Source organism: Peromyscus maniculatus, chromosome 16, assembly GCF_049852395.1.
Source record: "Peromyscus maniculatus bairdii isolate BWxNUB_F1_BW_parent chromosome 16, HU_Pman_BW_mat_3.1, whole genome shotgun sequence".
In the NCBI taxonomy this organism is placed as follows: domain Eukaryota; kingdom Metazoa; phylum Chordata; class Mammalia; order Rodentia; family Cricetidae; genus Peromyscus; species Peromyscus maniculatus.
This window is the reverse complement of record NC_134867.1, coordinates 23,515,409-23,541,691: the sequence shown is the minus strand read 5'-3', so window position 1 is coordinate 23,541,691 and position 26,283 is coordinate 23,515,409. Positions and strand designations below refer to the sequence as shown.

The 26,283-nt window shown below is 41.9% G+C and overlaps 1 protein-coding gene across 2 annotated transcripts in view; it reads left to right on the top strand.

Moving 5' to 3' along the window:
* Nucleotides 1-26,283, top strand: part of Man1a1 (mannosidase alpha class 1A member 1) — a 177,390-nt gene that overhangs the window by 19,092 nt on the left and 132,015 nt on the right. For both annotated transcript variants that reach the window (XM_016007071.3, XM_006988627.4), the window contains exon 3: nt 24,788-24,884. In XM_016007071.3, coding sequence (XP_015862557.1) covers nt 24,788-24,884 — 97 coding nt within the window. The remainder of the gene's footprint in view (nt 1-24,787; nt 24,885-26,283) is intronic.

The window sequence follows — 26,283 nt, the reverse complement described above, 5'->3', positions numbered from 1 at the left end:
TTCAAACTTTAAATTCATGATGAGGTATGTTACCCCCACCAAAAAAAAAAAAAAAGAAATCTACAAATTCCAGAGATAATGCTCCTGGCTTGGGGTTGAAGTTTTTGATACTGAAGGTGGGCTGGAGCATAGTGGTAGAGCACTTGTCTGGTGTGTGTGCTGCTGCGGGTCCCTCCCTGGCACCTGCATAGAAGCGACAGCAAAGACCGTGCTCTGTTCCTCATAAGAGATGCATCCAGACATTATAGAGCTTTTCAAAAATGTGTAGAGTAAGCAATATACTAATCATTACACTCAATTCTTTTTGTTTAATAAATCATATTAGGAACCACTGCCAATACTCATATAAACATGGAAATTACCACTCCGTGGCACTGGAAAGTCTGTAGTAAGCAAGAGGGATGCAGTACTGCCACCATGGGAGGCAGAGGGCAGGAGGCACAGAGGCAGTGTAGGAAGTGCTGTGGTGGGGCAGGTAGATGGCCAGGGTCATCACCAGATGTTCAGACCCTATGCTTCGATCACTGGAAGTCTTGAGATGGTTTTAAGTGGAGACCTTCATGTCACATTTTCATTTTCCACAAGATCTAGAGTCAAGAACATGTCCAAAGACTTGGCAGTGATACAGATGAATGTGGTGATATATAACTGGGTGGTGGAGATTAAGAAAGTAACGTACCCTTCAAATATTTAAAAAAAACAAGATTGTAGAATTTGGTGAGTGCCAAAATGAGAAAATGAGGAGAGGTAGGGGAGTGGAAAATGGTAGGTTTTGCGTTTTTTTTTTTCTTTTTTTTTTTTTTTTGCAAATGATGGTCAAGATCACAGGTGAAGGAAGGGGTGTGTGGTTTGTGTGTGGAGACTTGTGGTCACTGTGGTTTGGGGGATGCTTCAGACATTCGAAAGTTACCAAACGGGACCATCTCGAGGGGGGTTCTCCTATGTATCCAAAACCGAAAGAAGGCACGTGGTCCCCAGGGACTTTTAGATAACCTAATGTAAGGGGTTGTTTGTAAGAACATACATCCATTCAGCATAGGTAAAGAAGAAGAATGGTGTTGTATGATATAAAGGAAAGAATGGCTGTTCTATGAGTCCAAGTCAAGAAGAGCAGAAAGACATCATAGGGCCTGGCTGAATCTACAGATCTGGAATGCAGCAGGACTTAAGGTCACCTTTTTCTTATCTGGGGGATTTTGGTCTTTTGTGATTGGACACCACTGCTTTAGTCCTCTCTGTACAAGCAAGCTGGCTATGAACACGTCTCGGAGTTTGTATGGCCAATGAGTTCAAGCTCTGTGCTTCTCCAATACATATCTCTAAGATTCAATTAAAAATTCCTAGAATGGAGCATTTAGGCCCAGGCTTCCTTAGCTGCCTAATCAGGTACGATTGGGGGTAGAGCAATGATTCACAGTACTGGTGGGTAGCCACGGTACAGTCTCCTGAGTAATGATGAGCAGAGGGCTGCATCTAGATACCTGCTTTGTTCCATGTATTGTACTGGGAATGTTTCTGGTATAGACCTACTTGTCAGAATCACCTAGGCCGGGGTTCTGCAATGTATGTACTATAGAATATCCTGAAACTGACAATTGATCAGCATTAACATCTTTACATTATCCCATTAATGCTAATACAAAGAAGTCTGGTCAAATACCAGTTCATGAAGCAAAGTTATGTCATACTTTGCTTTCTGTTGCTGTGATAAATATCATGACCAGAAGCAACTTGGGGAGGAACAGGTTTATTTTAGCTTATACCTTGTAGCCTATTGTTAAAAGGAGACAGGAACTTAAGGCAAGCATAGAGACCGGAACCATGGAGGAACGCTGTTTACTGTCTTTGCTCCTAGGCTCATGCTCAATTCTCTCTCTTATGGAACCCAGGTCCACCTCCTTAGGGATAATACAGCCCACAGTGGCATGGAACCTCCTATATTAATGAACAATCCAGAAACCCCTCCCACAATACATGCCCACAAGGCATTCTGATGGAGGCGGTTCCTCATGTGAAGTTCCCTCTTCGCAGTGTGTCAAGTTGACAACCGAGATGCGAGACATCACACATGGCCACCATGTAACCCCTTCTCCTCTTGCTGTTTCAGAATGTGATGGACAGTCTGAACTTTAATGGTGGCCAATTGATGGGAACGCCCACAGCCCCATTTATTCCAACTTTACAAAATAATCATGCCTGCTTGGCCTCTTTTGAAACCCTACCTGTCTGTCAGGATTACATTTCAGTCTTATCAATTCCATGCATTTTCACCTGTGCTCTTTCCCAGCCAGCAGGAATCTTTTCTACTTTTTCTTTAAAAAAACAAAAAACAAAAAACCTTTATTTTTTAATGATTCTTTGTTTAAATGCCTCTCTCTCTCTCTCTATATATATATATATATATACGTATATATATATACATATATATACGTATATATATATATATATATATACGTATATATATATACATATATATACGTATATATATATATATATATATATATATATATATATATATATATATATATATACACATACATATATATCATTCTTACTGTTCCAGGTGCCACATGCACAGGCCGTGAGACGCAAAGCTCATGCTTGGCTTTGTCACTTATTAGCCGACCAACCCTGTGCACCTTATGATGCCTTTGAACCTGAGTGTCTCATCTGTGATGTCATACTAATAACTGTTTCAGGAAATGTAGTAAGGGTTTGAAAGACCAAGCATCTCAGCCCCGGTCTGCTGTGTTGACCACATACATGACGAGCCTACTAGTCTCTGCCTTGTCTTGAACATGTTGTGTGGTGTGAGTATTCTGTCACTGTGGTAACCAATGATCAAAAAAAGCGGTGCTAGCTTTCAGCCATGTCAGTTACCACTCATGGTTCTGTGGAGTGGGTGTGGCTTGTTTGGTTGTCATAAGACTCAAAGCAAGAGGTCAGCTGATCTGGCTTCTCAGCTAGAGGCTAGAGGAGAGAATCTACTTTAAAGCACATTTGGGCATGTTCTATTGGGTTTTTTGTGTTGAGAGCAATGAAATTGTGTTTTAGAAGTTTGTATGGACATGATACTTATCTGTACTATAAATCCCTTAAAGAGATGGGATGCTTCACACCTTTTTTTGTGTCTTCTGTGTGCAGGATTGTATCTCCATGCATTATTCCAGTTGTGTGTAGGAGGTGCCGTGGTGGGCGTGTCCCTGTGCTTTCGAACGTCAGCGTCCCATGAAGCCCTTGCTCAGCTCATTGTTGACTTTCCCTTCTGCAGCATCTCCTGCCTCCACCTGACGCCTGCTGTCTATTCTGAAGGGCTCATGTGATTAGTTTGGGCTCACCAGCATACTCCAGGATAATCTTTATGTTTAGGTCAGCTTAATTAACCGCAAAGAAGTTTGCTCTACTTGCTAGTGTCCTTCTGCCATGTAAAGTAGAAGACAAGTCTAAGGATTGCAGTGTCATCAAGGGCCACTCATGGTGGTTCCCCTTTCTAAGCACTTCTAAGTGTATGTTATATGAAGTCAGGCATAGTCCCCTGCATACACAACTACTCAACAGCCATGGCTGACTGACTGTGCAGCCTATACCTGCGATTTGCACTCACCCCAAATAAGCTATTACCCAAGAGCTATTTTGTGCCTCTAGTTATAGGTAGGAGTGACCTGAATCAAAATAAGCTCACTTACAAGTAGTGCCTTTCTATTGCCAACAGCCACTGCTGTGTATGCGGCTAACCAGAAAGGAAAACAAAGATGTTAGATGTTATCCACATATAAATAAGCTGGGAAGACTACGCCATGACTTCCTTGGCCTCTTAGTGAAGCCTTCCCAGGTGCCCTTGATAAAGTATCTTGTCTTAATCATGTTTTTCACATGTTACAAATAGGTGTTCTGAACTGAGCAGGGCTACTGAAGTTGTCAAAATTGAACCCTAACTCTGCCTAGCAGGCGATGGTAATGTAGAAGTTAGGAGGGTAAATTCTGGAGCCAGACTCCCTGAATTCGGTGACCCCTCTGCCACATGTATATCTGATAACCTGTGTTCTCATCTGTAAAACAAGAAAATGGAGGCCGTATTTAATGCAGCTGCTGTTAAGGATGAATTACGTGTGTGCGCAAACACACCTTAGGAGGGCTAAGAACTGTGGCTAGTGCTGTATATTAGGGTTATTATTAGAGCTGAACAGTTTGCTTTGTCTCTCAACAAGTGCCATTTTGACCCCCAGATTACATTTGGCAATGACGGTACGTAGCAGTTGTCCACATGACAGGATGGGGTACAGGCATCTATCGTGTAGAGGTCGGGGAAGCTGTTAATCAAATCATCTGGCATTACCTAAACCTCCTGCTCAGCCCCGCCACTGAATACACATCCAAACAACAAAACAAAGGATTACTCACTTCAAGTCAAATGTCAGGAATGATGAGATTGAGAAAGCCTGTTTTAAATCAGCAGTTTATTATACTTTCAGTTATTAAAAGTATTTCATTTGCAAATATGATGTTTAGGTGTCCTGAGTGATTTTGAATAGTAAGGATGTTCAAACTTAAAATCACAAGTCACTGAGTCCTATGATAAAATTTTTAAAAAAGAATGAAAAAAAAAACCTTTTTTTCTCTTTTTTTGGTGATTAAAAGAATAATTTCCTCCCTGTAGCTAATTTTATATGTAACACAGAAAGCATAGGACAAGAATATATTTCATCTCTTGAATATACATATAGGGGTTAAAATACTCTACTCCTGATAAATATTGAGTGGAGTGTCTAATGTCTTAATCTGGCGAGCTTTCTTCTGAGGATCATAAAGAAAGAAATTACTTGGATTTGGGAACTTGCTGTTACTCTGTGTTTTGTGCTATAGTCAAGGTAACTATCATAGCTAGCACAATAGGAACTTACAGTACATGAGTTACAAGGCCTGAAGCATTTTGCCAAGTTCACTCTTTTTATAAAATATTGCATAAGGCTTGTGTTTACTGTCTTCACGCCCTCTCCAACCACAGGCTTATCTAATGAGTTAGAGCCGTCCTCAGCTCTGCCTGTCTCCGCACAACCTCTCACCCCCATCTCATCTATTCCCTCTACCTCAGGTTTCGCTATTTGTGTGACTTCACAATCTCCACACTATTCATCCATTCTTGGGTTCATAGCTTTGTCCTCTAGATGACTGGTCACTTAGTCATCAGCACCTGCCATGCCATAGAGTACAGAGAACTGGTCCGGGCCTGTCCATCCTGTTATCTATGATTGCATACCTTTTTGTTGTTGTGAAGTTCTGGAGTGTTCATTTGTAAAGTGTAGTCAGTGTGTTGTGTCCCAGTGCCAAAAGCCCAATGTGAGAAAAAAAAATCTAGCACGTCTCATCATCTTTCATTCTGCTCTCTACTCGAGGAAACTAAGAGCCACATGGCACATACACAGCAGGAACCTACACTTCAGTGTGGGTCCAAAAGAACCCTGATGTTCTGGGCATCAGATAGATGCCCAGATATGCCCAGTGATTGATTCTGTGATAGCTGTGAACTATCGATATAATATAAGTTTGTGGTTATAAAATAAAAGAGGGACTTTCGTGCTGTGGTATTTAGAAAAATTCTTGGCTTACATAAATATTCTCAGAAGGAAAATGTTGTAACATTTGAGATCAACATGCAGTGCTTTGTGAAACATTATTCACAATTTTGAATTTAGAGGCATAAGGGGTAATTGTCCATCTGCTTAACTTAAAAAAGAATAATAAAACACTTTTATTTAAATAATTTTCTACTATATTTTAACATCATGGTTAACTGAGGAAAACACTTCTAGTTTCATGTTATGATGTGATCCTTGTTAAATGACTCTAACTTGGTTTTGTGACTCTCTAAAATGAGAATCGATAACTACTTCCTTATAGACTCTGTGATTAAGAAGGTTCAGGTATAAATGTGTTGAGCATCTTCCAAGGATTTGTGCCAAGTCTCACTTGTTTCCGTGATCTCGGACTATTAGGAGGGAGAACTTCTGGCAGCTGTCACCTTGATACAGATTCAGCTGCATGCTTGAGCTGTACATCAAAGATCTGGAGATCCCGAAGCTGTGATCCAGTCTTATTTCAGTACGCTATCATTCAGTACCTTGTGAAAAGACCTGAGCTTCAAGAGCAAACTTCCAGGACTATACTTAAGTGCTAATTAGTTGATTTGGGTGGAGGAGGACCTTACATTGCAGTGAGTCAGCATTAAGTATGCTCTGCGAGAGTAGTGACTTTTATAAACGGGAAGGGCCTGGTGGCCAGGATTATAAGCCTGGGGAACTTGCCTCCTCTAAGTATATATAATAGCCTTGTATAGCGACAGTCTGGGCCATTGGCTAGAGTGGCCTACAAAATCAAGACTTGGGGTCAAAAAACAGCCCTATTAGAAGAGGTTGCTGGATACCAAGTCGTCTTGAGATGAGACTTGAGATATGAGTTTCTGTGATGACCATTCAGATGCAGCATGTAATCATGGCTACAGTGAGCAAAGCCTGAGACCAGATGCTTCGGGTTGGGGAGCAGAAGCAAAGCATGCCTTGTTGTCCCTGGCAGTGCTGAGAGCTCTCAGATACACAGCTGTGCACCACTGGCCCTTAGGACAGGAGCAAATGCCCGATGCCTCTAGGGAGGTATTTTGAAGACATGGCAGAATGAACAGGGCATCCTGGTAGAGGTGAGATTTGGCCTGGAAAGCCCAATATTAAGGCAGGTTCACTCTGCTACAACTTGGTCTCATTGGGGATTTACTTTTTGTGGGGCTGATGAATGTGTGGTCTGTTTCTCTTTGTAAGAACATGCCCAGCCAGCCTCTGCAGTGGAGGGCAGAGGGCCCTGGAACCAAACAGCATCATGACTCATCGTAATCATCTGTGGGTCATGTGTTTAATCCACTGGACTTGAGGACTTAGGTGACTTGTCAGTAAAGTTCACAGGGGAGGAGTTCGTTCCTGGGAGAGTGACCTCAGATAGACCAAGGAAGTAGGTAGGATGGACAGGGCCCTCATAGATTCTGACAGCCTCCTGAGAGAAGGAAAAATACTCAACTGCTTCGAAGGAACATTTTAAACACAGATATTTTAAGTCCCAAGTTGGATTCCTAAACCAAGGACAATGTTTTATATTCAGTGCTGGGAAGGGAAAGTCTGTCAGTGGTAGAAGGTCATATTTCTGTTTAGAACAACAGTATTGCTTCCAGAAATGAAGGATATGGAATTCAAATATCATTCAAACAATGAAAACACAAAGTCTAAGAGTGTCGGTTTATATGGAAATCAGCAGTGTGAGATCCAAAAATCTACTGACCGGTTTTGAATAAGATGTGGGGTGTGTGTGTGTGTGTGTGTGTGTGTGTGTGTGTGTGTGTGTGTGTGTACATACATACAAGTTGGGGAGAAAGCTTTCAAGTTTTTTCTGTTCACATACACATGAGGGAGAGAAGTTTTATATCTATGAAAAAGAGAAATTGTAATTCTGCTGTGATATACCATAAAAGTAGATAAATATTTCATCTAGTGCTATCAGGTTTACAAGTCAGAAGCACAACATTTATAAAAGTACTTGGTTTGTTCATGTATATTTGTGTGGTGTGCTTATATGAACATATGTGTGTTTACGTGTGTGGGTACATGTGTATATGCAGGTGTACATATATGTGTGTATGCATGGTGTGGAGGCCTGAGGTTGCCTCCAGGTGCCCTCAATTGCTCCTTCCTCTTCTATATTAAGATGGGGTCTCCCTGACCCTGTGGCTCCCAGTTTTAACTAGTCTGGCTAGCCAGCTTCCTCTGGGGATTCTCCATCTCTACCTCCCCTACTGAAGGCACAAGTAGGCCCCCATGTCCACCCACCTTTTTATGTGAGTTCTGGGGTTCTGAGCTTTCGTCCTGACACATCTACAGCAAGCGCTTTATGCACCTAGCTATCTCCTCAGTTCTAGGAATACTACTTCAAAAATTAACTTGTCTTCTTTCCGTGAAGCCAAAGCTGTTTAACAAAACAGGATTCAATTGAGGGGTACTTCAGTTGTTACTGACAGTGTTGAGTAGATGATAATACAGATGATAATTTAGTTAACATTTGAGGTTGTCATCCCCAAAATATAACATACTCTGCATCTCTGATAACAGGATTTTCTTTAGCAATATATTCCATTCTGAATATGTATTTTCCTTTTATCCAACAAAGTAGAGGAAAATTGCTGAAGTTGTTCCATGATGTTTACTGAGTGAATCCAACTTGATATCCCTTCATTTAATCATATGCCTTCCCCAAGCCCCACACAGAAGTCATTTAAAACTCGATCAACTACCACAATTTCTTCGGCAAATCAGACGTTTTATTGTTACACAAATGAAACCTTAAAAGTAATTTCAGTCAACACGTAACATTTCCAGGAAAAAAAAAAAAAGGCAGAGGAAAATTTCCTCTCTCCAAATGTGTATGTGGTATGTAGATGTAACCAACCGTCTTATTAAATAAGTAACACAGAACCAATACAAAGAAGAAAGCCAAGAGGTCAGAGCTAAGACCTAAAACCTTACCCTTCCTCTTGCGGTGGTCCTACCTCTCCAAAAGAGAGCTACTTCCTGTGTTAAAGTCTTTATATAGACTTTCTGTTCTGCCTTCTCATTGGTTGTAAACCTAACCACATGACTGCCTCCTCACTGCCTGTCTGTATAGACCTCCAGGTCTTCGATGGTTGGTATTGAGATTAAAGGCATGTGTATCCAATACTGGCTGTATCCTTGAACACACAGAGACTTACCTAGCTCTGCCTACCAAGTGCTGGGATTATAAGCGTATGCCACCACCACCCAGCTTTCCTATGGCTTGCTAATAGCTCTGACCCCCGGGCAACTTTATTTATTAACATACAAATAACATTTTAATACAAATAAAATATCACCATAGTGGTATGAAGTCCAATTTTGACCTGGCCACTCAACTTTTACAGATATCCGAAGGATTGCTACCTAAACTCAATAGTAACAGACGAGTCTTCATTTGACCTTTTGATGTTGCCACCGCAATGCCTCTGGCCTTGTGCACCCCTTTACAGGAGCTGAGCTGTCAGTGTGATGGCACAGCTCATCTACATCAGTTTGGTTCAAGGCCAAAGGGAAATAGAACACCCGCATACCTTGGCAAATGGCCCATGGCTAGAACCTCAAGCCCTACGGAGGCTGAGAAGGGAAACTTTAGCTTTGACAGTTTCTATTCCACTCAAGGGACAAGCCAAGTGATGGGAGCCTTGGGTGTGGGGTGACTCGATCCATGCTATCTGCAGCGGGGTGTGTCCTTTCCCCACCTTGCTATTGGTTTACATGTTTGCAGAGTCTACTTGAACAGTAAAATAATTTGGCCTCTCCTGACAAACTTGGCATATTTTCTTCTCCTTAAGTTTATGGGATCTTTGTCTGGTTTTAAAGCAGAGCAAATTTGGAAGCCGCCGCACTCAGAGCTAATATGAAGCAAGGCAGTCTATTTTAACAGGTCGCTGAATCCGGCATATATTTAATGCTGGGTACATGCCATCGAACAAAAGTGAAATGAAGGATGATTTTCTCTTAAATAGGCTTTATCAGATTTTAAAGCTCTAACAGAATGTTTAGAGTAATGCATTTTCAGGCTCAGGAAATCTGTACACTCACTCAGAGAATATCTCCCATGAACTTTAATCCCAAGAAAATGCCATTTACAAGGTAATAGCAACACAAGTGGATTAGTTGTTACTGCTTGCCTTAAAAAATGATGTCATCCAAAATAATTTGCCATTTTCAATAATCTAAGTAAAAGTCTTAAAAATGGGTTTTGAAAAGTAACGTGTGTGTGTGTGTGTGTGTGTGTGTGTGTGTGTGTGTGTGTGTGTGTGTGTATTAAACATGGGTTTAACAAGAAATGTGATGTTGCCAATTTGTGATCAATTTTTAGTGTTATTAACATGTAGACTAGTGTATCAGGCAATCTCTGTCTCTCTGTCTCTGTCTCTGTCTCTGTCTCTCTCTCTCTCTGGGGGAGGGCAAGGTTGGATAAAGCACAGGGACAAATAGCCAAATGAATGGAAACACATGAACTATGAACCGGGGCCCCCCAACTGGATCAGGCCCTCTGAATGGGTGAGACAGTTGATTGGCTTGATCTGTTTGGGAGGCATCCAGGCAGTGGGACCGGGTCCTGTGCTCAGTGCATGAGTTGGCTGTTTGAAACCTGGAGCTTATGCAGGGTCGCTAGCCTCACCCTGAGAGGAGGGGGCTGGACCTGCCTGGACTGAGTCTACCAGGTTGATCTCAATCCTGGGGGAGGCTTTGCCCTGGAGGAGGTGGGAATGGAAGGTGGGCTGGAGGGAAGGAGAGAGAACGGGAGCGGGGAGAACAAGGGAATCCGTGGCTGATATGTAGAACTGAATTGTATTGTAAAATAAAAGAAAAAAATGAATATATTAAGCTGTTATGTTGGTGACAAAATGTCACCTGTAAGAAATGAAGAATAAAGATTATGAAATAACCAGGCAGGGTGTCCACATCCAGATGAACAAACACCTTTCAAGGGAGAAGAGTTTTCACTGTTAAAGTCTGCATAATGTCTTTTTCAGTGTATGTGAGAGGACTTATTCTGGCTTTCTTTTCTTTAATCCATCCTTGAGCTAATTTTTTCTGTGTCTACAATGTATTAAAAGAAAAAAAAATCAAAAGTTGGCTCTCCATGTTGTGCCTCTCAAAGTATCACTCTCAAATGTTACATTTTCCTCCAGAATTACTAGGTAACAAAAATACACCTCGGTGTGTATCCACATCATGCCATCACTTCATTTGAGTGTTTCTTTGGAAGGCACAAGGGTATTTGGCTCAGGACAGGGAACCAATTGCAGACTTAGGGGTCAGGCAGAATTCAGAGCCAACCTCCAACACATGCTAGAGGTGTGGCCTTGATGGATGACTCAACCTGTTGAGTTCCTTCCTTGATGTGTTGTGAGCAATTGAAGGGAGAATGCTTCACATGCTTTCTGCCATGTGATGTTCAATAAATACTGGTCATGCTTATGGTGACATAATAAGGAAGCCACTTTGGGGTGGACCAGTTTAGTATGTTAAGTTTTATAGTGCCGTTCTTTGCTCCCCTAGATCATATTTTGGAATCAGAGTTTCTAGTTATAATGCATTAATACTACATTTGGTAAGTAATTTTAGAATACTTGCTTTTAATACATTTTATTTCATATTCAAGACATTTCTAAAACTGTTATCTATAGTATGTAAATTACTGTCGGACTCTTACCTGATATGGGTCCTGGGAAAAGAATAGGTATTTTACTAATAATAAAGAATTTGGAGAGTAATTATTTCATAAACTAAAATAACCAAGTTTTCTAGAGTGTGTGACATTTTATAACCAATCTATTTTAATGTATTAGTTATAATTCATAATCCTTTGTTTCAGAAAATACCGATTTCTGGTATCAATTTGAAAAAGAAATGCTTGTGCTCTGTGACTGTACTCTTCATAACAACTTCCTTTTTTTGTCTAACAAAACCAGGAAGAGACTAGGATATTGTTCAGTAGGTATCCGGGGTAAAATAGGACCAATACAAACAGTGAGACGTTAGTCATTACTAAAAAGAGACGAGCCACTCTTAATGTGGATATTACGAGCAATGGCGGAATCAAACGTGTATCACCAGTGAAGGAAGCCAATCATTGCTGCTGCTGATTCCAAGGATGTCGTATTCTGAACAGAGCAGCAGTGAGGCCATAAGGGCAATGGTGGTTTGAGGGCTTTTTGGGGGGGAAGAGCTATCAGGCACAGCAGAGAGCATCTTGGGATCCATGGAAAGACTTATCTATAGTGGTGAATGTACACATGCTATTGTACATTTGTCAGAAGCCATGGAATATTCAGAGAGGGCACCCTAAGGTAAACCACAGACTTTGGGTGCTAATGGTGTGTCACTGTAGGCTCGTCACTTGGAATGAATGTGTCTCTCTGCATGGGGTTGAGCTAGCAGAGCTTGTATGGCTTGTTGGTAAGGAGGACATAGGGGAACTCTGTGCTTTTCTGTTTAGTATTTCTATGGCCATAAAACTGCTAAAAAACCTCCATTTAAATAAAAATAAAAAACTGAAAAAAGAAATAAAGAAACGCATGTACCCCTTTCTTCTTGATAGCCAAAGAACAGAGTTCTCTGGGGCTGGTTGTGTTTTTTTTTTTTTTTTTTTTAAATCAAGTTAATCGTAGACTTTTTTGAAAATAAAATTCAAGTTATATTTAATTCATGACTGTTTTCATAACTAGCAACTTTGCTGTCAGTAACTGTTCTCAATAGTACCGATGGCTTTATAGTATTTGTGAAGTTAAAAAGGGATCTAAATGAACAAAAGTTTAGTCTCTATGAGCTCAACAAACCCATAAACAAATTTCTTTAAAAAAAAAAATCACATATTTCAGCATGCACATGCGCTCACAGGAATTTGAGAGTGTATGTCTTAGGTATCTCTGATGCTCAGAACCCAACCAGGGCTTTGCACATGCCAAACAAGAGCTCTACCACTGAACAACATCCCTGGCCTGAATATTTCAGTCTTGCAAATAATCACGTGCTATTACTGGAAAAAAATATTAATATCTTGATGGTTGCATGTTAAAAATGGCTGAGCCTATATTTCTGTATATATGTCTCCATATGGATGCATATGTGAGTGATGGTGTCTATGCACATTCTTGGGGAGGACAGGGGTTCACATTGGGTGTGTCTCCATATGGATGCATATGTGAGTGATGGTGTCTATGCACATTCATGGGGAGGACAGGGGAACACATTGGATGTCTTCCTAGATCATGCTCAACCTCATCTTTTTAAACAAGTCTTCTCACTTAAACCTGGTGCTCACAAGTTGTTTGGACCAGCTGGCAAGGAAGCTCCTGGGATGTGCCTGTCTCCCCAGAGCCCAGCCTCCAACCCCCAAGCTAGGGTTACAAATACTCATGATCTGAACCCAGGCCTTCATCCTTGTCCGGCCGGCACTCTAGTGACAGAACCATCTCCCCAACCCTAGACTTACATCTGTATTACAAATTCAAGAACTCAAAAATAAATTCTCTTTTGCTATGAAAATAGTGCATACAAAATAGGTTTTTAGATTTTAGAATTAAAAAGGAGCACCATGGGATGCCAGCGGAGGATACCAATTTCTATGGATTGATAAAAGAAACATCTTCAGTTGCTGGTGCTTTCCACAAGTCATCCTTGGTCTTGGTATAAGAAACAGATAATGGAGACCAATTGGTATCATGGCCCACAAAAGGCCCTCTTTCTGGCTTTACATTGACTACAGAGGTTCTAGCTTGGCTAGTCTAATGAACATGGTTTTAGTGTTAATTAAAAATCAGCTAGATAAAAAGGCCCAAAGCCCTGAGGGTGAACCTTGAAACTGAAGTGGCAACCTTTGTATAAAGAGAGCAAGGTCATTAACCAGTAGGCAGGTGTTTGGATAGGAAATAGCGTGAGTGACAGCTTCTCCTCAGCTGATGCAAGATTATCTCATGTAAAGAAACTGTTTGTGGCAGCAGGGCTTTGCTCCGGAAAAAAAAAAAAAAAAAAAAAAAATTGACCAGACATACGTACACAACAAGATGGTTACTGATCTCTAACTTTGAAGGAGCTGAATTATTACCCTTTGAATATTTTTGAAAATTGTACTTGAAACTTACTCAGGTTCTTGGTTTTTGGTGTGTGTGTGTGTGTGTGTGTGTGTGTGTGTGTGTGTGTGTGTGTGTGAGAGAGAGAGAGAGAGAGAGAGAGAGAGAGAGATATTTTGCTATTGTTTTTCTTTGCTTGTTTGTTTATTTTGTTTTGTTTATGCCTTGAACTCTCCTAAATGTTGTGAAATAACATTAGAATTTTTTTTATCATAAAGAGAACCCTTAAATGTACATGACTTTTTTTTTTTTTTGCTAGAACTATAAATGTTGGCTTTTTCTTAGGAGATGGAGATATTGCTCCAGTCAATTTGTCCTTCATAAGTAGTGATTACTAGAATTCTCTCTTTTTTTTTAAAACTGGCTTTATCAGGCATTTTCTTCCTAAAGAAATTGCCATTGCTAACCACTCTCATTTCCTAGGGTAATTCATGGCAACCCATTAAGATTCATGCAGTAGCATTAAATAATTACTTCTTTATATATCTCCTGCTGCCTTTTTTTATAAAGTATATTAAAATTGGCTGGGAATATAGTCAGGATATAGAAATCTGAAGAAAATTCACGGGCACACAAGTCAACTTCTGCAGACGCAGCCCCAGGATCCAGTGATAAACAAACTGTGCCCATAGCAACCGAAAGAGGAAGTCTAGTTCTGTAGAAAAAGTAAAGAAAAACTAGTGTAGATGTTGCCTGAGGGTGGTGATAAACCTCAGGAAATACCATAGCTGAAAGGAACTGTCCCACAGTGGGCAGTCAGCAGCTTGGCATGGAGGAGACGGATTCCCGTTTTTCTTTAAATCCATGGCCAGGCCTGCTAGGGTAGAAAGAAGCCATTTTGTGGCGCTCAGTGCACGAGGCCAGGCCAAGAGGAGTTTTAGTGTGGACCGGAACCAAGAGCTAAAATGGAGGGAAGGGAGCATCCTGAGACTTGAAAGTGTCGAGGCAGGACGGGAAAGGCTGTAGTACGAGGCTCTTTCCTCCAGCCTCGGCTTGCAAGCTCACAAGGCATGGTGTACTATGCTTCCCTGCCCCAGCAAGGGCCTCCTCCTATGTGGGGAGCAGCCAGAGAGCTCGGCAGCTGCAGAGGTTTGGAAGCGGCTTTGGAAGGGTGCGAGGGTTCGCAGCTTCGCCCTTCCTCTGTGCCACGCTGGGGCCTCAGCTTCTGCAGCTGTAAGATGTAAGATCCCACAGGGTGGGGTGAGACTTCCTTGTGCCAAATTCAGTCAAGTGCCTCTCACAGTTCAATGTGGTAGGTGTGTGACAAAGCTTACTCACTTCCTCCTCTACAGCTCCCCAGCTCTAAAACCCACAGCGACGACGGCTCGCACGGTTTTATTTGTAGAACAGACTGTTTAAAACCCTAAATGCTATCTAAACTGTGAAAGTGCTACTCATCCACAGAAAAGAGAATTGCCCAGAAGTCTGGGCACACATGCCGGATCTTAAGGACTTTACTAATTTATAGCAAAAGGAGCGCACGGTGGGACCAGAGCAGTCTGAGATTCTGGCACGCTGGAGGACAGCCTGGACTAGGAGCAGATGAAAGTTACCTCCTGAGCTGTGGAAATTTGTATACTATTGGAGAAATTATTTTGGCCACTCCACGTAGTTAAAAGGATATTTATTAAATGGCGTAACTCACAAATTAAGTAATGGGTAGGTCACAGGGTCTGGGGAAGGTGTAATGCAGTCTAGCGGTGTTCTCCGGAGCTCTGCACAGTCAATCTGCACCGGTCAGCGTTCCGGCACCGAGAGCGCGCCCAGAGCGAGCGCTGGCCCATCCAGCTCTCGGGTCCCCAGGCGCCTCCCCTCGCCCTGCCTCGTAGGCGTGACAGTTGCCAGAGTCTCAGTGGGGGTTGGAACTTCCAGAACCAAGCTGGAATGGCTACCCACTACAGTATACCCAGAGACTCACCAACAGACCTGATGCCTATAAACCCGAGGATGCAGTGTGAACTGCTAATGCTGATGTGGGTGTCCTTACGGATGTATGGGAAGGCACATGTATGTGCAGGTGCACACAGGTGCACATGTATGTGGCAGTGTGTGTGTATTGGGGTAAGCATGCCCTTGTGGAGGCCAGATCTCATCCACCTGTGCTGCCCTCTAGGAACGCTTAATCTTGCTTTGTGTTTTGAGATGGAATGCCTCATTGGTCCGGAGCTCACCCATTTGGTTAGTCTGGCTCCAGGGATCCCTCCATCTCTTGAGATTATAAGTGTGCACTGCATGCCTGACTTTTTATGTGGATGCAGGAATTAAACTTGCACCCTCGTGCTTTTATGACAAGCACTTTACTGAGCCGTCTTTCCAGCCCCAGTATAGTATGTTTAAGTGGCTTAGCCAGGGCCTTGGCTCTCGTTTTACGCATCCCCAGTTGCTCTGGACCAGACCATTGTATTTTACCCAGTCCTTTGATTTTATCCTCTTTCTCGGTCCAAAGCCAGGCAAGGGTAACAAGTGTGGGATCTTGTAGAAGAAACCAAGGTGGGTTTCATCTATCCTCTCCCCGCGACCTCTGTGAAATGCAGCACTCTCAGTTCAATTGAATTCTGATAAACAAAAGTTTATTTTTTAGTGTGATATGTGTAGATTTGCCAGGTGAAGTTTACTCTGTGTCCTCACTCTGGCAAACCTCCTCTGTCTCCATTTATAATTCTTGGCTTGGCAGTACTGGGTACTCCATAAGTTGAATTGTCATTTGTAATATTGGGCAAGAGAACCTTGGAAATAGAAGATTTTAGTAGCCTTAGGGAAAGAGAGAGACAGCTAATGGATTTCAGAAATTCAAAGAGGAATTGAACACAGCATATGAATAAGTGTTTTAACTTAATGCAGGGTAAAATTGGAAACTACTCTGGCCAGGAGGGGGTTTCCTCTGTACAGCAGGATGATTGCTAGAAGGTGACGAGGGTGGGGGCCTCCCTTGTGGAGAGCTTTCTCCAGACTCCCAGGTGGCATCTTGGTACCTGTTTAAATGAGGGTGCTAAATGCTTCTGTATTAACCATGATGGACTCTCAGGCCCGCAGTCACAGAATGCAGAGTCATACCCCAGTCTGCATTCTGTCACCTCTAAGCGACATTGGCCTCTTTTCTTTTCTGTCCCATTAATTTACTTCTCCTTCAATTGCCCTGACGGCCCTGGCTCTGAGTTTCCTCGGTGCCTGCTTGCCTTTCCCAGAGTGCTCTTTCTTATCTCTGCCCAGCTCCAGAAGCCTGGGAGGAGAGTGAGAAGCTGGCCTGAGTGAATAAAGGTGAGCATGTCCCCGGGGAATGGACTACTAGCCTGCTCATTTCTACTTCTGACTCCTGACTGTACTGTCAAGGAGATTCCTACCACCCCTACCCCCACCCCCACCCCCATTATGTGAAATAAAAGTTTTAGGTTCACAGTTAAACTGAGCAGAAAGGATTGAAAGTGCTCACTTTGACCTCTCCTACAGTCAACACCTTATACCACAACCCACCATTTGTAGTAACTGACTCTTCATTGTTTCTTTCTTTCCAGATAGAATTTCTCTATATAGCCAGGCTAGTCCCAACTTGGAATCCTCCTGCCTCAACCTCCCAAGCCTTATCATTTCAAGCGTGTACCACCACCCCAAGCCAGGATTACTCTTTTTGAAGCACGAGAAAGCAGAAAGGCTACCCTCTTAGACAGCAGGGCGCATGTGCTCACTGCTCAGCTGCTCTGGCTTTATCTGTGCCTCTGCACCTGGGCTGCTGCTCCCCAGGGCCCCTTGTGGGTGATACGCCTCAGCTGGGCGATGCAGGGTGAAGGGACAGGCCAAAAGACGGCTGGCTAGATTGCTGCCCCTCGCTCGCTTCCTTCTCTGGAAATTCCGCTTGTGGGATAAGGAAGTAGCGAGGAGCCATGCACTTTCACTTTTCTCGTCTCATTTTCACCGAAGACAGAGGAGATGTTGACAAAATGACTTAGAGATGCTTTCTGTTGACGTTGTATCTCAACATTCTGTAAGTTATTTTTATATGGCAGTCAGGTCATTTCTGGCAACGTTTGGGAGGAGGAGCCACAGCCTGATTTTATCTTCTTTTTTTTCCCCCTCTATTGGCAAGATTTTAAGTTATATGTTTTTCAGAGAATGGATCCCAGGCATAATTGAAGATGAGGCTTGGAAAATAGCTCAGTCTATGAAGGCTTGCTGTGCAATTGTGAGGACCTGAGTTCTGTCTTCAGAAGGCTCGCTGTAAAAGGCATGATGTGATAGTGTGCATTTATAACCCCCACACTGGGAGGGGGGACAGCAGGATCCATGGGGCTCCCTGGCCAGCCAGCCTGACCTGCTCAATGAACTCCGGGTCCCAGAGAGGGACCCTGTCTCATAAAACAAACAAACAACAACAACAAAAAAATATGGTTATCATTGGGTTTCCACATGCATGTGCATGTGATTACCCACATAGGCTCATACCCACCTTATCCACCAGCACACACTGGCACATAGTTGTAGCTGTAACACCTCCTGGTAAGTTAAATAGATCTCTTACCTTAGACCTCCCCTAAACCACAGCCCTATGTAGCTTCTAGAACAACAGGAACAGGAAAGTTACCAGAGGACAAAACATCTCTTTAGTGCCACACAGCCTTACAAGTCAGCAAGGGTGGCTTTGGGTTTCCACCCCCATGCTGCGCTTCATTCACTGTATGCTGATGCCCATTAGCTCAAGAGCCCACTGGTGTGAAACTCAAATTTTTACACATCTAATTGTTTTTAAATAGACTAAGCAAATGTAGCCACTGGAGCCTGCTTGCTTTACACAGTCTGTGAAACTGTACCCAACATCTGTGGACTGTTTTAGGTAGTGGCTACTGCCTTTCTAAGTTTTCTAGCTCAGAGATCCCTGCCCTTCTTCTAATGGGCTCCCTTGATCCCCAGCCCCAGTTCTAGCCTTTCCTCAGAACCCTTCTCTTCAAGGAGTTCCTTTACACTCTCCTCCTGTATGGTGGCCTCTTGCCCCGAGCCTCTGGGTGACCTCATAATATAAGAATTGTTATCTCCAGAAACTCTAAGTACCCGTAGTCCCTTACCCATCTCGAGTTCATATCTTCTTCCTGGATCAGCAGCCAAAAAACCTCTTAGAACACATGCCCTTCACAGGCTTATCCATGGAAACAAGTAGATGGGACTTCAAAGCTAAAGACTGGCTCGTTGCTCTACTCTAGAAAGGGCCATTTCCATTCTTCATCATTCCTTCTGTCTCTCTTTGGATAGCAAATTGTTGTGTGCACTTTTAAATTTTATAGAAAACTCAGGTGCAGTACATGTTTGCCTGGTCTGTGTATATTTGTCCTTTCTGTTTGTGTACTAGGAAAAATTGTGATGACACTTTGAGATTACAAAGATCAATGACATATTTCTCTTTTTCAATACAAATGACTATAATGCTTAAAATGCATTGAGCGCTCACAGGGTGTTGGGCTGTATGTTCTTTACATGCATAATTTTATTTAACCATCTCAACCAATGAAGCTATACTTTTTGTTCTTTCACATCTGATGGATGCAGAAAGTGGGATCAGAGAGATTAATTGCCTCACTAGGAGTACATCAATGTTGTCAAAGCTGGCATAAGAATCTACTTTGTAAGGTGCCTATGACCTGCCCTTGTGTATCACTCCTAAAAATAAGAACATGATTTTCTGTAAGGACACACAGAAAAGTAAGCAAACAGCCTCGTCAGACAAAAAGCCACACTGCTGAGAAGAGAGGATGATATTTTGACAACATTCAGGAATCAACAGCATCCTTTGTAATTCTGCAATTGCTCTGCTCACAGGTCCACCACATAGGACTGAGCACTTACTTCATTTCTGCCTTTCAGCCTCCTCTTCCTTTTCTCTCCAGACCCTCTATTTTCCTCGTGGCTTTGACTGCTTTGTGACCCCATTTTATGACCTTTCTTTGTGGATACGTACATCACTGCTTCTCCAACAGTTGCTGGCCTCAAGATTCTCTCAGAATCTCTCCCTAAGTATCCCAGGTAGAGATGGTCGGCTCAGCCTGGCTCCACCCATGAGTAGTGAGAGTGACTTACAAGAATACCTCACTTCAGAGACTTATGGCCTCCCCCACCTTTCTCTCTTTAAATCAAGTACCAGGCCCTGGATCACTTGGTATGCCAGGATCAACCCCCAATTTACAAAGAGTTGCCAGGTATGATGGCACCGAACAGAGGCAGGTGGATCTCTATGAGTTAGATATCAGCCTGGTCTCTATGGTGAGTTCCAAACCAGCCAAGGCAACATAATTAGATGCTGTCTGACTCCAAACAAACAACAAAAGTCAAAGTACAAACTGGAAGGGACTTTAAATGGGACTGAAGTCACAAGTGTTCTGAAGGAAGAAGTGACACCCCAAAGTCTGTATAAACCTGACTGGCAAAAATGGGGAGATTTTGAAAAGATACTTTTAATTGTCTATCCTGAAAATCTTAAGATTATATAAATAACAGAATTATTTCCTAAGGTAGTTCCACTAAAAAAAAACCAAACACACACAGCTATATAATCTACCTAGAGCTCAGGGGAAATACAAGCATATTTATTGTCTTTCCACTGTCCTTGGAAAGACATAGCCTTTAAGACAAATTATTGAACACAACTGTAGAGCTGTACACGGTATTTTATTCCTCTTATTGTTCTATGTTTATAAGCTTTTATTGAGGCTGTATATGGGACTGCTAAGCTTCCACACAATATCTGTTAGATTTTAGAAGAGATAGGCTTGTCTGCTTTCTTTTGAATCCTTTAGCATCTTATTATTCATAGAGTAACAGACACTCAATAAATGACATTGCCTAATTACTCAGCCCTGATGTCAACTGTAAAGAATAGTACAAATTGAGAAATCCTTTCCATGAGCCCAGAGTCAAGGAGAAGTAAATGCTTTTTTGCATATCTTATGCTTCAGTTCCTTCCTTTCTGGGTCAGGACAATGGATTGCTGTTGTGAATTTTTGTGTCCTTCCTTTATTTCTATCTATACTCTGTGTTAGCTCTGCTCTACACCAATGCAAATTCAAGTCCGGTTTGCCTTCCATTCCTCTTGTGAGAGTTTCAGCACTGCATTTGGAGACCTCATCAACCCCCGGTTTAGCCCGATTTTAATCCTTCCTCTTAGAATGGCAAGCTATAGAAACCTAATTAAGTATATAAAAGGCTACAAAGCAAAATAAGAGGCCTGTGAAGGTGGGGGGGGGGATCAATCCTATTCATGGACATCTCTGGTGACAGTTATAGAAGTGACCTTGTTGTCTTCTCAGCGTGCTGCAACACTGAGTCTGGAGAGATTGAATGTCTTTGTCCCCATGGTCCTGCAGCTGGCTGTGGCAATACTGTGGAATGACAAATGTTTCTGTGTTTTCAAAGAGCTGTATAAGTCATAAATCTGAAATAACAAATTGATTTTATGTAGCATGGTTATGCTATGCATGCACATACCCTGTCCCATATATACATACATGTATATGTATGTATGTGTACATACACACACATATAATCTTACAGCTTGATGTACTATGGCAGATCATTTCAACCTAAGGTGATCGGCACTGGAGCCCATCAACAATATGGTTGTTTCCCTTCATTGTCCTGAACACTGAAGAAAGCACCCATGATGTTCTACTCAGGATATTTGATCACATTAGTATCTTCTTTTCTAACCTGAACTCATAGAAGAGACGAGAACTCATCAAGAGATGAGAAAACCATGTTGGGAAAGATGCAGCAACTTATGACATATCAGCAGCTAAGAAATTAAGATCTGATCTTTCCTTGGGGGGAAAAGGATAAGAAAAGCTAATAGATAGGTTGGTAGGTGGGTGGGTGGGTGGGTGCATGGCTGGCTGGCTGGATGCATAGATGGATAGACAGATAACACTTATGGGGATTATGTGATACTATACATTGTATAAATGATAGTCTTATGTAGCCAACAGGCCTCAAACTTATGTAACCAGGCATAGCTTTGAACTTCTAAACCTCCGACCTGCGCCTTTTGAGTGCTGGGATTTCGGGTGTGTATCACCATGCCTGGTTTTGATGATTTTTGACAGGGTAACACTTTATCTGTAGTAAAGCTATATGCTGGTTTTACGCCATTAATAGCACTCGTTTCCATTCAGATTCAAAGCCGAAACAATAACTATAACGTGTTTTTGTTTTGTATGAGGCGTTTATTCCAAAGCTCTTGAAATTTTAAAGCATATTTGGAAATTGTCAGGAATGAAGTGTTTAGGAGAGTGCTGTGATGATATATTGTGCACCTTAATAAAATTTGCCTGAGGATCAGAGGACAGAACAAGCCATGAGATTAAACCTAGAGACCAGGCAGTGGTGGCACAGGCCTTTAATCCTAGCATTCAGGAGGTAGAGATCCATCTGGATCTCTGTGAGTTCAAAGCCACCCAGGACTACATGACATGAGATTGACTCAGTCTAGGAGAGAAACAGAGCCAGGCAGTGGTGACACACACCTTTAATCCCCGTATGTGGAAAGTCACATGCCCTCAATCCCAGCAATAGAAAGTAAGTAATATGGTGGGCGGAGAAAGGTATATAAGGCGTGAGGAGATTGGAACTAAAGCCTTTTTGGCAAAGGAAGCTCATTCAGCTAGAGGCCTATCGGCTGAGTTCTTTCAGGCTGAGGAGCTGGTGAGGTAAGAGGTGGTAGCTGTGACTTAACTCTGCTTCTTTGATCTTTCAGCTTTCACCCCCGATGATATCAGGCTCCGGGTGTTTTATTAAAAGAACTTTTAACATTCGAGTTACAAAGTGCTGTGCATTTTGATGGAGGGTGGGCATCAAAACAAGTAAAACTGGGATACAGCCTCAAGGGGATTTGTGGATTTCATACACCTATTCTTTCCAAAGCTCATTGGTTTCTATTTTCTGTGATATGAACACAATTGGCTTTCAATATAGGCTTAACATTTATAAACACGTAGCTACATGTCATTCATCAGGCACTGTGCTATGTGCAAAGACACAGGCCATGCTTCTAGCATCCTGCCATGAACCCTGTGAAAAATTGTCATCCTGAATTTTCGGATAAGTAAAGGTGGTCTCAACAGAAGCCACCCATTCAAGCATGTGTGACCAATCAGTTGGCATCATAAGCAAGAGAAGTCGGGTTACCTGACCTCAAGTCTGTTGCACCTTCTAATAAAGCTAATCTATGCAAGAAAAACCTTGAGAACATTACCTTATGCACATTTTCCGATCACTGGAAGATCTAGTCTGGTACTTGAAAGAGAGCTATTCTGTTACAGACTCATTAGAGTAAAGTGATGAAATGTACAGGTTCTTGCCCTCAGGCTTTGGAGCCAGGCCAGTATGGGTAGGCAAGCTGGATCCTTGGCTGTAATGTCATGACTCTGAGTCAAGCTTTATTTTGGTTTTAAGTTCTGAACGTCGGTTGCCTCATCTACCAAGCCAATATGGTTTGAAGATAAATTATAAAGCGTTCTGGAAAAATTAGAGCACCATACAGAAGGGAAACAGTTAGCCAGAATCCCCAGGAGATAGTTTAGATTCTTGGTGGCTGTTAGTAGTAATATGGGTGAGAATGGGCAATGAAATAGGAGATAGCTAAATGAAGGTTCTCTTTATTGTGTTCAGGGACATGTATAGACGCTGTTTTGAGTCAGGTTGATCTTATTGAAGACCTTCTGTGATAACTAGACCTTGAACAGTATCAACAGTTTTATGTGATATTTTGCAAGAGCATGTTTAGATTCATTTATTTTGTGGGTGTATTGTGTATATGTATGTGCATCATGTTCATATCTAGTGCCCAAGAGGGTCGGAAGAGGGCATTGGATCCCCTAGAGCTGGAGTTGTGCATACTTGTGATCCACTATGTTATCACTGGGAGCCAAGCCTGGGTTCTCTGCAAAAATAATAAGTGCTCTTAACTGATAAGCTTCTCTCTAGCCCTGTATGTGATGTTTTTAATGGTCCTAAAAAAATACAGAACAAGATGAGAACATTTTCGTATTATTTCCATATTTTGGTTACTGTTACTGTAAAATAGTGGCATGAATAAGCATGAATTGAGCAGTCCTGAACTCTTTAAAATCTCTATATATAAAAATAATTATAGTCCTGGCTTGGTAGCACAGGACTATAATTCTAACAGTTTTGGAGGCTGAGTCAAGAAGATTGTGAGCTCAGACTGGGCTACATGGTGAGCTCAAGTTCAGTCTGGGCAATTTAATGAGATCCTGTCTCAAATAATCTAAGAGGCCTAAGGAAATGGATCAGTGAAGGAGTGCTTGTCTGGTGTGTAAGAGGCCTTGTGTTCAGTTTTCAGTCCTTAAAATAGTAATTATTACACACAGTCTTTGAGTCATAAAACTTTTTTATTAAACTAATTTATGGGACAGCTGGTTATATTTAAAAATATTTTTGGTCTCTAATTTGTGAATAGATAGACTCTATCTCCAGTTAACATATGTGTACACAAATACATATTTTTATTAATGACTGACTATAATATCCCAAAGGTTTTCAGTCTCCTGGCATAACTGTAAGATTTCTTTTTCTTTCCTGTATTTATTTCAAAATACTCTTTCTTATTTCTTGGTCAAAAAGCACTGAATTATTTAAAGTGATAACCTGGAATATTTGTCTATGTAAACAAAATAGGAAGGACCTTGCACAAAAATATGAATTCAAAGTTTCTAGATCTAATATTTTATGAAAATGAAATAGATAAATTTGGTAATGATTCATCATTTTAGGATAAACTAAATTTCTGTTTTTGGGGACTGACTTTTTGAAGATGATCAATATATCAATAATCCTATCAATAAATAGAATTGAGTAGGTTCCAAGAAGGAAAATTTGTATTTTTAAGCATAAAGAAATAATGCATGTGTTCTGTTCATGTCTGTCCTAATTTATACAGCTATCACTCTCTTAATTAATCATCAGCCTTTTAGACTAAGCACTGAATTTTAATTCTGTAACCTTCAAATCCAAAGACTATGATCTATCTTGTAACAAAAACATCCCAGTTCAAATTGTAATCTCATTTTTATCTCTGCTCAGATGATGAACCATGCTTGGAATAATTATAAACGCTATGCCTGGGGCTTAAACGAACTGAAACCTATATCAAAAGAAGGCCATTCAAGCAGCTTATTTGGTGAGTATGATGTGCTTTGATTTGAGGGTTTTTTTGTTTTTGTTTTTTGAGACAAGTTCTCACTCCCTTAGCCCTGGCTGGCTTGGAGTTGAGCACAGAGCCCTAGCTGTCCTTGAATTTACAGCAATGCTCCTGAGTTAGCCTTCTGTCAGAGTTACTTTTCTGTTGCTGTGAAGAGATACCATGACCAAGCCAATTTATAGAAGAAAGGATTTAATGGGGCTTGCAGCTTCAGAAGGTGGTTCGTGATCATCATGGTGGGGATCACGGCAGCGGGAGGCAGACATGGCGCCGGAGCAGTAGCTGAGAGCTTATATTCTTACATACAAGCAGAAGACAGAGAAAGACTAACTAGTAATGGCATGGGTTTGGAAACCTCAAAGCCCACCCCCAGGGACAGGCACACCTCATAATCCTTCCCACACAGTTCTACCAACAAAGTTCCATGTATTAAAATATGTGAGTCAGGGCGGGGGCGGGGTGGGGGGGGCCGGGGGGGGCGGGGTTGTCATTCAAACGACCACATCTTCCTAGAAGTTATAATTGTGAACCGACATTCCTGGCTTTTTATTGATAGTCTTTTCTCCGAGTTCCCTGAACTTACTGATGGTCAAAAAGCTCAGTGGGGTTCTGTGATTCTCCAGGCCCTCTGTGTTGCTAGGAAACTTGAACCCCTGCTGGAACTGTGGAAAGATTGCACATAATGTATCTTTTAGAGAGAACATCAGCTTTGTGTCAGAGGGACCTGTGTAACTGTAAAACATATTGATGCCCAGGGCTGACTTCCAGGCATGGCGTACACAGCAGGGTTTTAAGTTCTGGGGTGATTCCTGTAGAAGAGTATTTAGTTACCTGCATTAAGGGCTTCCTGATGCATGAAGCCTCTGTCTTTGTACAGGAGCTTGCCGTGGCAATGGCCCATGATGCTCCCTTCTGTCACTCGGTTTTGGCTGTAGCTTTCTGCTGTTTGTTCTGTGAAGACAAGGCCAGCAGGTTAGGCCAGCTCTTTGAACTCCCAGCTATCTGCTTTTTTTTTTGCTGCCCTTACACTTGGTCCTCACAGAACATTCTGATTGGTACTGTTTGTATTAATAATGCTCTTATTGTGGGAAGAAGGAAACCACTAGAAACGTTTGATGGATTCCTTTGAACAAAGACCTCCTCAGGGCCCACCTCCTGGGCTTGATTTCTTTCCAGCTCTCAAAACTTTTAACTGTAAGTAATGGGGTAAAGGAAAAAAAAAAAAAAAAAGAACTCTGTGACTGCTGAACTACCTCCCAGCATGACTTTCCATATTTTACCAGAATACCTTAAATGGTACCAGTTCATATAACGAGTAGCAATTTCTGGTGACACTTATGGAGCCATTATTGTATAGTGCCACTCTGCCACATATCAT